This window comes from Bison bison, unplaced genomic scaffold, assembly GCF_000754665.1.
Source record: "Bison bison bison isolate TAMUID 2011002044 unplaced genomic scaffold, Bison_UMD1.0 scf7180017864378, whole genome shotgun sequence".
In the NCBI taxonomy this organism is placed as follows: domain Eukaryota; kingdom Metazoa; phylum Chordata; class Mammalia; order Artiodactyla; family Bovidae; genus Bison; species Bison bison.
In genome coordinates, this window is record NW_011494950.1 from 1,138,139 (window position 1) to 1,152,907 (window position 14,769).

The following is a 14,769-nucleotide window of genomic DNA, read 5'->3' on the forward strand; positions in this document are numbered from 1 at the left end:
TCCACTATGTTCAGCATGCTGAATGAACATCTTGGTTTCTCTCCCAAAGGAAACTTTCAGACCATGATTCAGCACTCACTCCCTAGTATGAGATGGCAGCCACCATAACCATGTTGATTGTACCTACCCAGGCTCAAGGACGAGGAGAATCAAGAAATCACCTAGCTAACCCAAGGCTTAAATTCAAACTACTGAGAAAAGAGGCTGACTTTCTCTAGCTAAGTGCCTTGTTAATATCCCCTAGAATTGTAATTTCCATTTCTTGCCTGCTTTGAAAAATACTCTAAGACATTTCCTGTTTCTGCTTCTCCCAATGGACTCAGGTTCTTGTATATAAATCTGAGAAGCAGGTGTTGGTGTGGAACAATGGCCTGTGAAGGGCAAATATTTCCTTTTAATCCAAATGCTCCAGACTGGCTGCTTCTGTTTCTTGCAGAATTGCTGGGCCCTTGACTGTACTTGTTACTAGACAGACTGACCTTAGTGTTCCTCCTGCTGGGCCCAGCCCATTGAATCAGTGAAGTGAATAATTCAAGTCAAATTTGCATGTCACTTGTCACATGGATGACACAGGTGACCATGGTCCCTTGATCTGTCCTTTGCATTATCCCAAGGTCTCTATATTACTCTGTTCCACTTTGCTGGTGGATATCTGCCTGCTATATGTTATAGGAGGCAAGTACAGTGATAAAAAGTTGATTTTATTTATAATGAAATTAAGAAACGACAGCACTGGGTGTATATCTGAAGAAAACCATAATTCAAAAAGATATATGCATCCCAATGTTCATTGCAGCACCACTTAACAATAACCAGGACATGGAAGCAACCTAAATGTCCATCAGAGGAATGGATAATAAAGATGTGGTACATATATACAATGGAATATTACTCAGCCATAAAAAAGAACAAAGTAATGTCATTTGCAGCAATATGGATGGAGATTGTCATACTGAGTGAAGTAAGTCAGACACAGAAGGTCAAATATCATATGATATCACATGTATGTGGAATCGAAAAAAAAGGGTAAAATGAACTTACTGATGAAACAAAAGTAGAGTCACAGATGTAGAAAACAAACTTAAGGTTATCAGGGATGGGGGGAGTGATATATTGAGAGATTGGGACTGACATATACATACTACTATCAATGTATTTAAAATAGGTAACTAATAAGAACCTGCTATATAGCACAGGGAACTCTATTTAATAGTCTGCAATGGCTTATATAGGAAAAGAATCTAAAAAGAGTGGATATATGTGTAACTCTGATTCACTTTGCTGTACACCTGAAACTAATACAACATTGTAAATCAACTATACTTCAAGACAATTTTTTTAAAAAGTAACAGCAAATGAAATACAAGTATTTAAACTGCTTGCTTCATAGTCTTAATTATCCAGTTGAGGTGTTTCTTTGAGAGAAGTGTATAGACGCCAGGCCCTCGAGGGTCTCCACATCTCCCCGGAATGCCAAAGGCAGTGATGCCTCTGAAAGTGTCTTTACATATCAGAGGGCTTCCAGAATCTCCCTTGGGGAAAACGAGAAATGGTGGAGGTCAGCATCAAGTGTGACCACTAGCAGCATGGAAGAAATGCCATTCAATGTGAAGCATTTAACGTGAAGTTAAGACCAACCTTGACTTACTTGATGATCAGTGCTTAAAAAACCAAAATGTTGAGGAATATTCAATGATATAGTCAACTTTTTTTCTTGATTTGTTTACAAAGCAGTGAAAATTGAAATGAAACTTGAATTATTATTTGTGGAATCCAGTGATTTTGAGACAAACTCTCTGCTTTAGAAACTCTCCTTTTTGTCATTTTCTCAAAATGCTGAGTAACTCAAGGCATAAAACAGTCAAATGCAGATGGGCCATTGAGGCAAAGAATAAAAGCTATGTTTTGTAGTTCTTCTGGGAGTTGTCTTCTCAAAGGAACAAAACCAAAGCAACTTGTTCTTCACCTTCTCAAACAGAAATTGCTCCCTTGAATCTCTCTCTCTCTTTTTTTTAATGAGAAACAAACATTTAATGAACGAAGTTATACTTCTTAAGAGCATATGGAATGTGAAAGACTCAAACTTCATCAATTCATCAATACAGTAACCATTGAAGAGAAAATAACATGGTAAAGCTTGTGTCTATCACCTTATCATAGGCTCAGTGAATATTAAAATTAGACCTTGGAGGTCCATTCCTTCAAACTCCCACAAATGCCATTCTTCTCTAGCAAACATTGTTCATTTAGTCAATATTCATGGAGTACCTACCAGGTGCCATGCAGTCTTCTAGACACTAGGACTAGATCAGTGAACAAAATAGACGAAAAGTACTACTCTTGTGGAATTTGCATTATTTTTCACTCTTCCTCCTAAGTCTCTTGAGCATCTGATGCTAGATGGATGCTCCTGGAAGTCAGGGATTACACTTCAGAGCTGCCTGGTTCCACTAGGAGGGAGGCTTCAGTTAGCTATAAGTCATGCTTTATTCTTGTGACTGCACTACCGGGTATGTGACCTTGCATTCTCTCAAGGAACTCTGTGTGACTCCATGGACTATACAGTCCATGGAATTCTCTAGGTCAGAATACTGGAGTGGGTAGCCTTTCCCTTCTTCAGGGGATCTTCCCAACCCAGGGATCCAACCCAGGTCTCCTGCATTGCAGGCGGATTCTACACCAGCTGAGCCACAAAGGAAGCCCCAAGGAACTCTAGATCAGCATATTTAAAGATATTTAAAGTCTAGAGACCCGATTGGCTGTTTCCCTGCTGTGGCTTTAGGGATGACTGGTGTTGCTGGATGAAGAGTCATTGAGGCTTGTACCTGGAGTTCTGCAAACGAAAGGTTCTGAGAGCGCAGTTCCATCCCAGTGAGGTGAGAAGGGACAAACCAGTGCTCAGGGCTTAAACCTTAGTCATATGTTCTTCTACTCCTATCTTTAAGCAGAGACCTGTCCCAACCCTTCTCAGGGCACACTGAGAGGGAGGCTTGCATGTTCTCTGGTATGGAGTGCTTGGAAGTTGTTTCCAAAGGTCGAGCTCAGCTCTAGGAAGCTATGCAGTTTACTCCAAGATCTTCAGTCAGTCTTGGGAATGCAGGCATTTCAGACTTACCTGGCTAAATGGCAGTGAAATTATTAGGGGGGTGCTAAGATGGGGAAAGGTACAGAAGGCCCTAGATGTACCCTGACTTCAGCTCTCCTGAGTGTTACATATTTTTTTTCAGTTTAGATCTATATACATTAATATGAAAAATGATAAAAAAAAATTGCTTCTTAGTGGTTTTTGATATAAAATCAAGAATATGCAAGTAGTTCAACCCAGGCACTAGCAGTGAACTTGTTATTTTTGATGAACAACTCATCTGAGCTGAGAACATTAATTTATTTGACTGGAGTTTTATCAGACTTCTTTTAAAAAGCACTAGGACCCTGTAGAAGCCAATGCAAAGCATGACGTCACATTCTCTGTATCTGCATGACTTAACCCAACAGCTCAAGTTTGGGATCTTATTTTACTTACACGGCAGGAGTCTTTTCCACCTTGGAGGCTTCCAGCACAAATCATATTCAGTCCAATCACAGGATGATGATTATAGTGTGATTTATCATTGCAGATTTTTCTGTCTATGATGGTGACATTGACTTCTCTCAAAATATCGGACACAGGGGAATTATTGTGAAACTGTCCCCATCCTGCAACTCGACATGCAGTTCCTGGTTCCACATCTTTGCCCTTTTTTGGGAGCTGAAGGATAGCCACGTTTTTATTAAGTGTTGCTTTTTTGTTCAGCTGTTGGAAGGCAAGCAAAAAGAGTTAGCAGAACAAGATAATAAAAATGTCACTTTTTAAATTTAAGTTTTAGCCCAACTGCCAGGGACCCTCTTATACAGTTATCAGGCCACTAAAAAAGATTTCCATGTCAGAAGCCAGATTGTAGGAGCTTCTATGACTTTTGAATCAATGAAAAGTATAATCAAAGGTTTGTACCTTTAGAAGTTTAAGATCGCCTTCATGTGTGTCCAGGTCATAGTACGGATAGGGAAACTCTTTCTTAACAGACATGATCTGTCTTTCAGGCTCTTCCTTGCTTCTTGAGTGGGCCCCAAGAATGATCTGGGATTTCTGGTTCCTGAAAACATACACCATACTGTTAATTTGGTTTACTCTTTAAAGCAGGAGCTAAGCATATTATGGGCTGATCAGTTTCATTGTCCCATCTATAAATGTGCTTGCTGTGGAAATACCTGTTTGTGATTCAGAAAAAAATGTACACTTTTAAGAATAAAAGTGAATTGTTTATGAATTTATCATTATCATTATCATCATGCTGACCTGCAGCTTATTTATAACAAGCTAAACTTGGCTCATTGAAAATCAAATGATAAGAGACTTCCATGGGGGACTTCCTCGATGGTCCCGTGGTTGGAGTCTGCCTGCCAGTGCAGTGGACGCGGATTGCATCCCTGGTCTGGGAGGATTCCACATGCTGTGGGGCAGCTGGGCCAGTGCACCATGACTACAGAAGTCTTTGGGCCCTGGAGCCTGTGCTCCACAACAAGAGGAGCCATTGCAGGGAGTAGCCCACACACAGCAACTAGAGAGTAGCTCCCGCTTGCCGCAACTAGAGAAAGCCTGCTCGCAGCAACGGAGACCCAGCACAGCCAAAAATTAAATATGTAATAAGTATTAAAAAAAAGAGAGAATTCCATGGTAGCTAAGCCAAGTCTTGGGATCTTTGTTGGAGTTATACTGCTGTCCCCTCAACCTTCCTTTGGTTGTAATAGAGAATTCAGTTGCAGATGACTGGAAAATAGAAGTCTCAGTGGTCTAGCAACAACAAAAGCAAAAGACACTCAATAGTTGTAGAACTAATGCACTGAAGAAATCCTTGTAAGAAGACAACAAACATCTTAAGTGGGCAAACTTTCAAAAATAGATTGCTTAATGAAAGACCCTATGTGCATGGCACTGAGTATGTATATTTGAGGGAAAGGTGGTCTAAAGGGGGGCCCCTTCGGATCTTCCTTTTCTTACTCCATGCTGAAGATTCATTTTGGTTAATAAAATCAAGAAACTCTCTGATATATTAATGATGAAGGCCATTATCATTCATAACTTAGTATAAACTACACCAACAATATATTCACACTGCTGTTTTTCCATTACACAGCTGATATTAGTCTCACTTAGACCTTAGAACAGTGCTTTCAGTAGAGTATACTTTGATGATGAAATGTTCTATAAGTCTGCACTGTCCCATATGGAGCCCCAGGTAGGCTACCGAGGCCTTGAAATGTGGCCAGTGAGACCGAGGATCTAAATTTGTCATTTGATTTAATTTCAGTGAATGCAAATGTATATAACTATAGAAAACTCATGTAACCAACATAATAGTGGCTATCATAATGGACAGCCCAAGTTTAGAGGCTTGATTAGGGAGGGAAGAAAAGACCAGCCTTGAAAGAGGTTTGAAGGCTGTGGTTGACCATGGTTATGAAATGGCTGAAGGTATGAGAAGTTTTAAGAAAACAGGAAGGTTTTCAAAAGAAGCTTTCTCTACTTGACAGTGGTGCTCAGGTCCCTGAGGGCACACTGAAAATTTTCGCCCTTCTGCACCATCATCAGGTCAAGACCAGAAGCCAAGACTTGTAGCCCTTGAGCCTGGTGGCTCCAGAGGAGATCTTCCAGAAGTGCTCTGGATGCTGCTTCCTCTTTGGTCTGATTCTCTGGGGCTGAGTCTGGCCTCAACTCCCTTTTGGGGTTTTAAAGCAAGCTGCCAAAGATGTAAATGCTGTGAAGATCCTGTGGCTTTAATGATATTTACTGTCTTTGTTTATATTCCTCCAAGTTAGACTGTCTCCACAGAAGTTTTTTTTTTTTTTTTTTAAAACCCAAGAACTTACAGGGAACAGTGAGCTGCAGTCAATACCCAGTCTTTGGCAATCAAAGCTCCGGCACAGATGTTTCCCCCATCAAGTAGCACCATGTAGGGTCTTGAATGAGGAGTCACTTGATTTCCTCCAATAATTTTTTCACAGAGATCTATTCAAAAGACAAAGACAAGTCATATCAGTGACCACCCTAAAGAGCTCTACTTATAATCACGTTTCTAAGGCTAGACATGCTTTTCCCACATAGAGAGGAGGAGGGATGAGAGCATACTCCACCCCTTCATGTCAATTTCAGATGTGGGCATGCTTGCTAAGTCTCTTCAGCCGTGTTCAACTCTTTGCAACCCTATGGATTGTAGCCTGCCAGGCTCTTTTGTCCATGAGATTCTCCAGGCAAGCATACTGGAGTGGGTTGCCATGCCTTCCTCCAGGGGATCTTCTTGACCCAGGGATCGAACCCGTGTTGCCTGCAGCTCCTGCACTGCAGGCGGATTCTTTACCGTGGAGCCACCGGCAGAGCCCGGGTCAGATACCTGAATGTAAATCCCATTCCTGTTGGAATCTGAGAGGTCTCGCTCTTTCACCCACAGAAGTCATGCCATTGGCAGGTCCAGGGATTATCAGGCTGGAAATCTGTCACAACCACTAGCCTCAGGCCTCAGGACTTGCAAAGGGCAGACAACTGTGCATGAGTTTACACCTGTAGCTGGTGCTACAGGAACTGCTGGTGTCTGCCCATCCCTCCCCTTTTCTGGCTAGGTATTAATCTGGGGGAAGCAGAGTTGCTTTTACAAGCTTGAAAACCAGCCTTTTCACCCCGAGCTCTTGCAAAACATCACAGCTTACAAACTGACATTAGCACCTTTTAGCTGTGACCCTACCCATGAGTTTTTTGGTCATGAGTCTTTTCCTTATTGAAATTTATACCCTTGTCATTCATAAACTGAGAGACTATCTTTTGCACCTGAAACTCTTCTTCAATCTCCAGACTGAACCACATGGTTTAATCTAAGCCATGAGGAGAAGTGAGAAGATGCTATAAGGAGAGAATTCTGCCTTAGCCAAATTTCCTTGGTTATAGACCAAGAGTAGAGATTTAATATTAGCGAAAAGTGAAATGGAAGCCCCAAATCACTGCAGATGGTGACTGCAGCCACGAAATTAAAAGACGCTTACTCCTTGGAAGGAAAGTTATGACCAACCTAGACAGCATATTAAAAAGAAGAGACATTACTGAAGGCAGGAGGAGAAAGGGACGACAGAGGATGAGATGGTTGGATGGCATCACCAACTCAATGGACATGGGTTTGGGTGAACTCTGGCAGTTGGTGATGGACAGGGAGGCCTGGCATGCTGCAGTTCATGTGGTCGCAGAGTCAGACACAACTGAGCGACTGAACTGAACTGAGATGGAAGCACAAGGCAAACCATCCCAGTTGGTTGAAAGGTTGTTGTGCCCTCTTGATATACTCTCAGCGCCACCTTCCTACACCAGATGTTCTTGGATCCTTCTCAAGCATTGTTACTGACCATTGACTAGGACTCATGGTTCTCTCAGTAGGGTACAGTGCCTGTTTCTCTATTAATATGGCCAACTTATTGCCAGATTTACAATGAGATGTAAATGATGAGAGGGGCAGGGAAAATGGGTGTCCAGAGGGCTCTCATTTCCAGAAGGGAGTGGGGAAGGGGAAATCCTAGCCTCTAGAAGTAAAAGGATAAGGAACTTAGCGAAACAAATAGAACTTCACCTACATCTCAATTTTCCTGATTGATATCATGAAGAGATGGATTCCAAAGATGCATCTTTGGACTGTCTGAGCTGTAGAAATTGTAAACTCAGTACAATACTTCATTTTGCAGAGTCCTGTGATTGGTGAGCACAGAAAAAAGTCCCCATCTCCCGCAAACTAGGATTCGGGAAGAGGAATTAGAACAGGTGAAAAGCTTTAAAAACTAGCAATTCTTGGTCCCTACGTAGAATCAAATTAAAATCAGATAGGACCAGGGCTGAGATGTAAATATTATTTCAAAGTCTCCAGAGGATTCTAATGTGTAGAAAGATTGAGACAACCTGTCTAGAGGATCAAATCATGCTTTGCTGTGTCTGTTCCATTTGGGAACCGATACTACTCTCTCTGACTGAAGGAAACAGAGTAATTTGCATTTGCTGTTTCCTTTGAAGAAAAGATATGATTGGATTTTTTTTAATCTGCTTGGTTTCAGTGTTTCATAGGACATGGGCTTCCCCCACTGGGGGAACAAACAACAACAATAACATGCTCTAACATAGTCGCTGGGACATGCTTATATTTTGCTGCTGCTTAGTTGCTCAGTCGTGTCCAACTCTTTGTGACCCCATGGTCTGTAGCCTGCCAGGCTCCTCTGTCCATGGGGATTCTTCAGGCAAGAATATTGGTGTGGGTTGTCATGCCCTCCTTCAGAGGATCTTCCCAACCCAGGGATTGAACCCAGGTCTCCTGCACTGCAGGTGGATTCTTTAGCGTCCTAGCCACAAGGGAAGCCATGCTTATATTAATAGTATTCTGTCCATTCTTCTGTTTCTAATGTCCTGCAATCTTATTATTTCTAAAATTTCTCCTTATTTTTAGCTGCAAGATAAAGCAGAGATCTTCCTCAGGAATTTTTGGTAAGATAGGTTCCATCAGCCCTTGTCCACCGTTTCCACCTCCAAAAACTGCCAGACTGTGGGGAAGACCCAAGCTCTACACTTGTTGGCACAGTTCAGCCTAGCCCCAGAGTCGTTATCAGTGCCCAGAAAGATTTTAAGGAATACCTAGAGCTACTCGGGGCTATTGTACCCTACTACCCTTCTAGAGATAATCCCATGACTATTACAGCATTTTAAACTAATGACTGTGCAGCTCACATAAAATCAGGCTAGTTGGTTACTAAGCGCATCAAAGAATACAGTTGATACAAAACACCGCAGCACTGCCAAAGAGTCGATGGTCCCAGTGTCCTAATGTATTCCCAAGGACATACTAGCCTGGAGAAATAATGATGAATATTTGAATCATTTTGACGTGGGGGGGTACATCTAGGTCAGGTTTTTCTTTTTTAAAGACTGATGGATTATTGAAGTATAGTTGATTTTATCTTTAAAACTATCTATGAATTTTCTGCAGCAGGAAAGGCTGAGGTGTCACTGTTCCTTTCCTGAAAGATGCTATTTGTTTTCCTAATTTAAGAGCTTTGTGTCTGTTTGATTACTTGTTTTTACAGAGTCCTTTTGGGCAATTTTCAAGCCACACATTGGCAGCACTGGTAGTTCCATTATCTTTTATAAAGGAATTATAAAGAAGAAAGAAGGATTTTTCCTTCTAAAATAAAGATACATGTAGAGGGACTTCCCAGATGCCCCAGTGGTTAAGATTCTGTGCTCCCAATGCAGGGGCACGGGTTCAATCCCTGGTCTGGGAACTAAGATCCCACATGTTGCAACCAAGATCCAGTGCAACCAAGTAAATGAATGAATAAAAATTAAAAAAAAAAAAAGGATATATGTAGAATCCCAGGAAGAATGTTAGGACTTGCATAAAAAAATCTCCTCTTAGAACACTTAGTTAATATTGCCAAAAAGTCTACTCCATTTTACTTAATTTATTATAGTAGAAATGACAAGGATCAGTCTTACCTTCAGGAATTAGGAGAAAAACGACAATTGAGAGAGTGGCTGCCAGAAAGGTAGAGGAGTTCCTCATTGTGGCTGGTGTCCCCACATCAATCAATGTGAAATGTGTTTTCAGTTCTTGACTAGCTCTTATTTATATACTGAGAGTACAAAGGATGTGGTTTCCTTTCTTTTCTTTCTTTCCCATTTCAAAGTTAGGCATTAGGGAAAGGAACCCCACAAGTGAGAATGGTGAGTAACCACTCCTTACCAGTGGGTGTGCCCCCCTCGGCGAGGACCTCTGTGGGGAGAGGGAGGCAGGGACTATGGGGCCTTGTTGCCACCAGAAGATAGTATACAAGAAGAGACCTCAAACGTTTCAGCTGAGATTTTGAGCATTCTAGTTTTCATCATCACCAACATTATCTTCTCTATCCATTACCTATCATAAATGAAAGCCCTTTATAGTCTTTAATCAGAGATTTAAAATCAGTCACCTAAAAATTGGTCACTAGCCAAATGTCTTTTTAGTTATTGCCTAGGATTTTGCAAGAATGAATCGGCCAAGGACAAATGGAAATGTAGGAGGGAATCTTATTTATTCATAAGCTCCTGCCTGGATTTTCCTTCTCCACTTTGTGGAGGTAGTTTGTTGTGCCCCTATCTGGAACCTGGCAGGTGGGGACAGAGGCTGGTGGGGTTAGGGAGCACTGGTTTTTTCCAGGCCGTCCTCTGATTGTGCTTCCCCTGACGGTTTGATTTTATCACTTTAGACATGTGAGAGTATCTGAATTTCTCCTCTCTCCCTCCTTCCCTTCCTCTCTTCCTCCTTTCTTTCCTTCCTCCCTTCCTTCTTTCTGGATTTAGCTAAGAAAGGAAAATGGGAGTCAGACATCGCTATTTTGTTCCGATATTGGAGAACAACTCTAAGAAGGATCAGTCTCAGTCTCTGAAGGAACAGTATTCGGTATGCTTTCTATTAGAAATGTCATTAGCTCTTTTTCTGAGCTGAGGATGTGGTCATCATACTACATAAATAGTAATGTGTTTGATCAGGGTGTTGGCTGTTAACCAGCCATCCCCAACACCCTGAGGCTTTCAAACTCAGAGCTTGCTTTTTCAGAAATCACATGACCTTAGAAAGAAACCCCACTGAGACCCCTGTGTTTCCTTTTCTCAGCTATCACTGGTGCATCAAAGGTGAATCATTTTCAGTAAAATAGGGGGATACCCTGCTTCTGGTTTTGGTGAATAATTTTAATGCAGACTAAAAAAGTCAAGTTTTAATTGACTATAGCTACTGAAAATTTCCTAAAGGGAACATTGATAGTTCTGTTTCTTTTAATGTGAATATGCTTACCCTCCCTCGACACATGGTAATGTTTAAAAAGATATTTATTTGTTTTTGACTGTGCTAGGGCTTTCTTGCTGCATGTGGGGTTTTGCAGGAGCTTCTCTTTGCAGTGGCTTCTCTTGCGGAGCACAGGCCCTAGAGGGAAGGCTCGGTAGCTGTGGAGCACAGGCTTAGTTATCCTGTAGCGTGTGGGATCTTCCCAGGCCAGGGAGGAACCCGTGCCCCCCGCATTGGCAGGTGGGCCTCTTAAGCACTGGACCACCCATGGAAATACCTCATGATGATTTTTAACAGCTTTTGAGATATAATTTACATACTATCAAGTTCACTTTGAAGTGTATCATTCACTGGCTTTTAAGCTATTTTGAGTTGTGCAACCATCACCATAATCTGATTCTAGAATGCTTATCATTCCCCAAGAAAGTCTCATAGCCATTAGCAGTCACTCTGCATTACCCTCCTTTCCCTGACTCCCCTGCCCTAGACAACCTCTAATCTAATTTCTGGCTTCTTAGACTTGCCTATTTTGGACATTTCATATAAATGGAAATGCACAATATGTGGTCTTCTGTGATTGACTTCTTTCACTTAGCATGATGCTTTTTATTCCTTTTTGTTGTCAAATAATGTTCCATCACATGGAAATATATTTTATTTGCCAACTCAGCAGCTGATACACTTTTTGTTGTTTCTACTTTTTACCTATTATGAACAATGCTGCTGTGAGCATTTATGTGCAAGTTTTTGTGAGGACATATGTTTTCATTTTGGGGATGGGGCATAAACCTAAGAGTGGGATGACTGTGTCATATTTTAGCTGTGTTTAGCATCTTGAAGAACTTCTATTTTTTAAAGTGGCTGAATCATTTTATATTGCATTAACAATGTATGAAGATTCCAGGTTTCTAAACTATTGTCAATATTTGCTATTAGTATAATTTTTTACAACTGCTATTCTAGTGAGTGTGAAGAAGTTTCTAATTGTGGTCTTGATTTGCATTTCTGTAATGACTAGTGACTAATGTTGAGTTTCTTTTCATGTGCCACCCGGGGAGTCCCATAAGTATAAATTTAAAAAATTGTAAATTAAGGCTACCTGTTTATACTCTTGGGAAAATGTTTAATTTATTCCAGTTATGAGTGAGCCTTTGCAATATTGTAAGCCAGTAGTTCTCAAAGTGTGGTTGGTGGACCCCTGGGTGTTCTTGAAACTTTTTCAGGGGTCTGTGAGATTAAATTAATTTTCATAATAATGCTAAGATGTTCTTGTTTCTATACCTGTGTGTTAACATTTTCACTAATGTCACAAAGGCAATGATGGGGAAAACTGCTGGTGTCTTAGCACAAATCAATGCAGTAGCATCAGACTGTACCAATAGTCATTCTATTCATTGTCAGACACTCTCAGAAGAAAAAAACAGTTTCAATGAAGACTGTCTTTGATGAGACAGCAGAAACAGCAAAATTTAAAAAAAATTGACACTTTACCCTGTAGTAAATGTCTTCTTAATATTCTCTGTGATGTGGGAAGTGTGCAATGTATGTATGAAGCATGTTGGTTGCACATTAAAGTACTATGGTTGCTTTGATGAAAAACACTAGTGTAATTGTTTGAGTTGCTAATTGGTCTATCTCTTTCATGGAATACTTTTTTTATCTGAAAGAATGCTGATTCATCTTTGCTATGCAGTAGTGGCGACAGAGGAGGAGATGGTTGGATGGCATCACTGACTCAATGGACGTGAGTGTGAGCAAACTCTGGGAGATTAGTGAAGGACGGGGAAGCCTGGTGTGCTGCAGTCCATGGGGTCGCAGAGTCAGACATGACTGAGTGACTAAACAAGAAGAAGCTAATACAACATTGTAAATCAACTATACTGCAGTCAAGTTAAGAAAAAAAGAATGCTGACAGACAAAATATGATTATTCAGACTTTGATATTTAATGACAATTTCTCAAATATGAATGAAGTGAAACTGTCACTTTAGAGAAAACAACTGACAATGTTTGTTGCTAACGATAAAATTAGAATTTTAGAAACACTTGTATCTGCTCTCACAAGCTTGACATCTTCCCAACACTTAAGGACTTGCCCAATCAGATGGTAGTAATATTAACAAATGTTTTTTTAAAATATTGTGCAATGAATGTGTCAGAACTTGGAAAATCTACATAACTCAATGAATTAATATTTTCCAAAAGAGCAATGCATGCTATTATACACATTTATATTTGAATTTGCTGTCCTCTTTCCATGGTCATAGAGAAGTGAATCAGCTGTTGAGGACAAGGCCTGGAATCATATTAATTAATGCACTACATAAATATTAATTGAACACCTCTGAGGTGCCAGACACAGTGCTAAATGCTGGAGATAAGACATAAAGGTGAATAAATATTTAATCTTTGCCTTATGGAGCATAGTCTACTAAGAAAGAAATTTATAAACATATGAAATTATTTTAAATTGTTGTGTTCGTGATGGACAGGGAGGCCTGGCGTGCTGCAGTTCATGAGGTCGCAAAGAGTCAGACATGACTGAGGAACTAAACTGAACTGAAAGGAACAAAACTGGGTTCTGAAGTGGAGAATACTAAGAGAGGGTCTGACTCTGAAAGGATGAGCAGCCAACATTAAAGCCAACCTGAGAAAACCCAGTGGGGAGTGGGTGTGAGTGTGAGTGCCTGTGGGGGTGGGGACATGTGTGAGAGTGTGTGTGAGGGCACAGATCCTGGTGTGTGTGTGTGTGTGACTGAGGAAAGAATCTTGGCATAGCCAGAGTGAAGTGAGTACAGAGACTCCAGCTTGTGCAGGGCCTTGTACACTGTGGTAAGTTCATTGTTCTTAATGTTTGTGCAAAGGCCTCCGTTAGAGGATAGTTTATTTACACATTTTTGGATCTGGGTGATTATCGGCCACTCTGCTCATGACAAATTGAGGACCCTGGGGGCCAGAGAGCTTGAATGATTTCTTCAGAGTCCTGCAGTGAGTTAGAGGCAGAGTGGAGTTAGGGCCTCTGGCCCAGGTTCATTGCTCTGTTTATTCCACCGATCAGCGCTGCAGATGAATTGCTTCTATAGTTGGGTTTCTGCTAAGGACAGTACAGTTCACTTTTGTACAAGTTGTCTCAGTGTCACCAGTGGGGAGGTTGCTTAGGACTGAGTGTCTTGTAGGTATTTGGAATTTTCTCATTGGATACACAGAAATGTCTGTTTCTTTCTTTATTTGGCTATGCCGAGTCTTAGTTGCAGCATGTGGGATCTAGTTCCCTGACAAGGAATCAAACCTGGGCTCCCTGCATTGGGAGCTTGAATTCTTTGCCACTGAGCCACCAGTGAAGTCCCTCCACAGATTTTCAGTTTATAGATGTGAAAATGGAGGCAGAGACTCTGCTCAAGGTCTTACACTGTCTGGTGATGGAGCCGGTGTCCGACCTGTAGACCAGTGATCCTCCCACCAGACTGCTATGATGTCTGTGGCATTCTAGTTGGGAATCCAACATTTGTATTGGTCTGTCTAAACATAACGCAAATCTCAGGAGGTAGACTCTGAGAGATAATTGGGATGGCTTCTGGGAGTGTGAAATATTGCTTATCTTTCCCCCATCACTTCTCAACACAGTAGATAGCCTTACTCTGTTACGTGTTCTTTAGAACCCAAAGCAGATGTCCTCATTCTTATGGATTTCTCCTTGCTTCCTACTAGGCTTCAAACATGTTGAAAGCAGTGGTCACGTCTTAATATTTATAAACCTGGACAGAATGCTTGGCACATGGTGGGCCCTCAGGAAATGTGTGAGGAATTAAATTGGATAAGTCAGCCAGAATTATTACAGAATGAGCATTTATAAATTAGCTCTTTGGAGAAACAGTGCAACAAAAAGATG

The 14,769-nt window shown here is 41.1% G+C and overlaps 1 protein-coding gene across 1 annotated transcript; it reads right to left on the minus strand.

Annotated features, from left to right (window-relative positions):
• Positions 1-680: 680 nt before the first annotated feature.
• LOC105001044 (granzyme A-like) lies at positions 681-9,680 on the minus strand. Its single transcript, XM_010857159.1, has 5 exons — positions 9,554-9,680; positions 5,908-6,046; positions 3,992-4,133; positions 3,524-3,793; positions 681-1,532 (listed from the first exon to the last, which is right to left on the minus strand). Exons 1-5 carry the CDS (start codon positions 9,618-9,620, stop codon positions 1,371-1,373), a joined length of 780 nt encoding a protein of 259 aa, XP_010855461.1. The 5' UTR covers positions 9,621-9,680; the 3' UTR covers positions 681-1,370.
• Between the last annotated feature and the right edge of the window lie 5,089 nt (positions 9,681-14,769).

What these genes read in the sequence shown, in the direction of transcription:
- LOC105001044 (XM_010857159.1), bottom strand. Translation starts at nt 9,620, where the DNA reads ATGAGGAACTCCTCTACCTTTCTGGCAGCCACTCTCTCAATTGTCGTT. An exon ending in GCGATCTTAAACTTCTAAAG is followed by an intron (nt 3,794 to 3,991) that starts GTACAAACCTTT and finishes GCCTTCCAACAG; the next exon opens with CTGAACAAAAAAGCAACACT. An exon ending in GTGGAAAAGACTCCTGCCGT is followed by an intron (nt 1,533 to 3,523) that starts GTAAGTAAAATA and finishes GTTTTCCCCAAG; the next exon opens with GGAGATTCTGGAAGCCCTCT.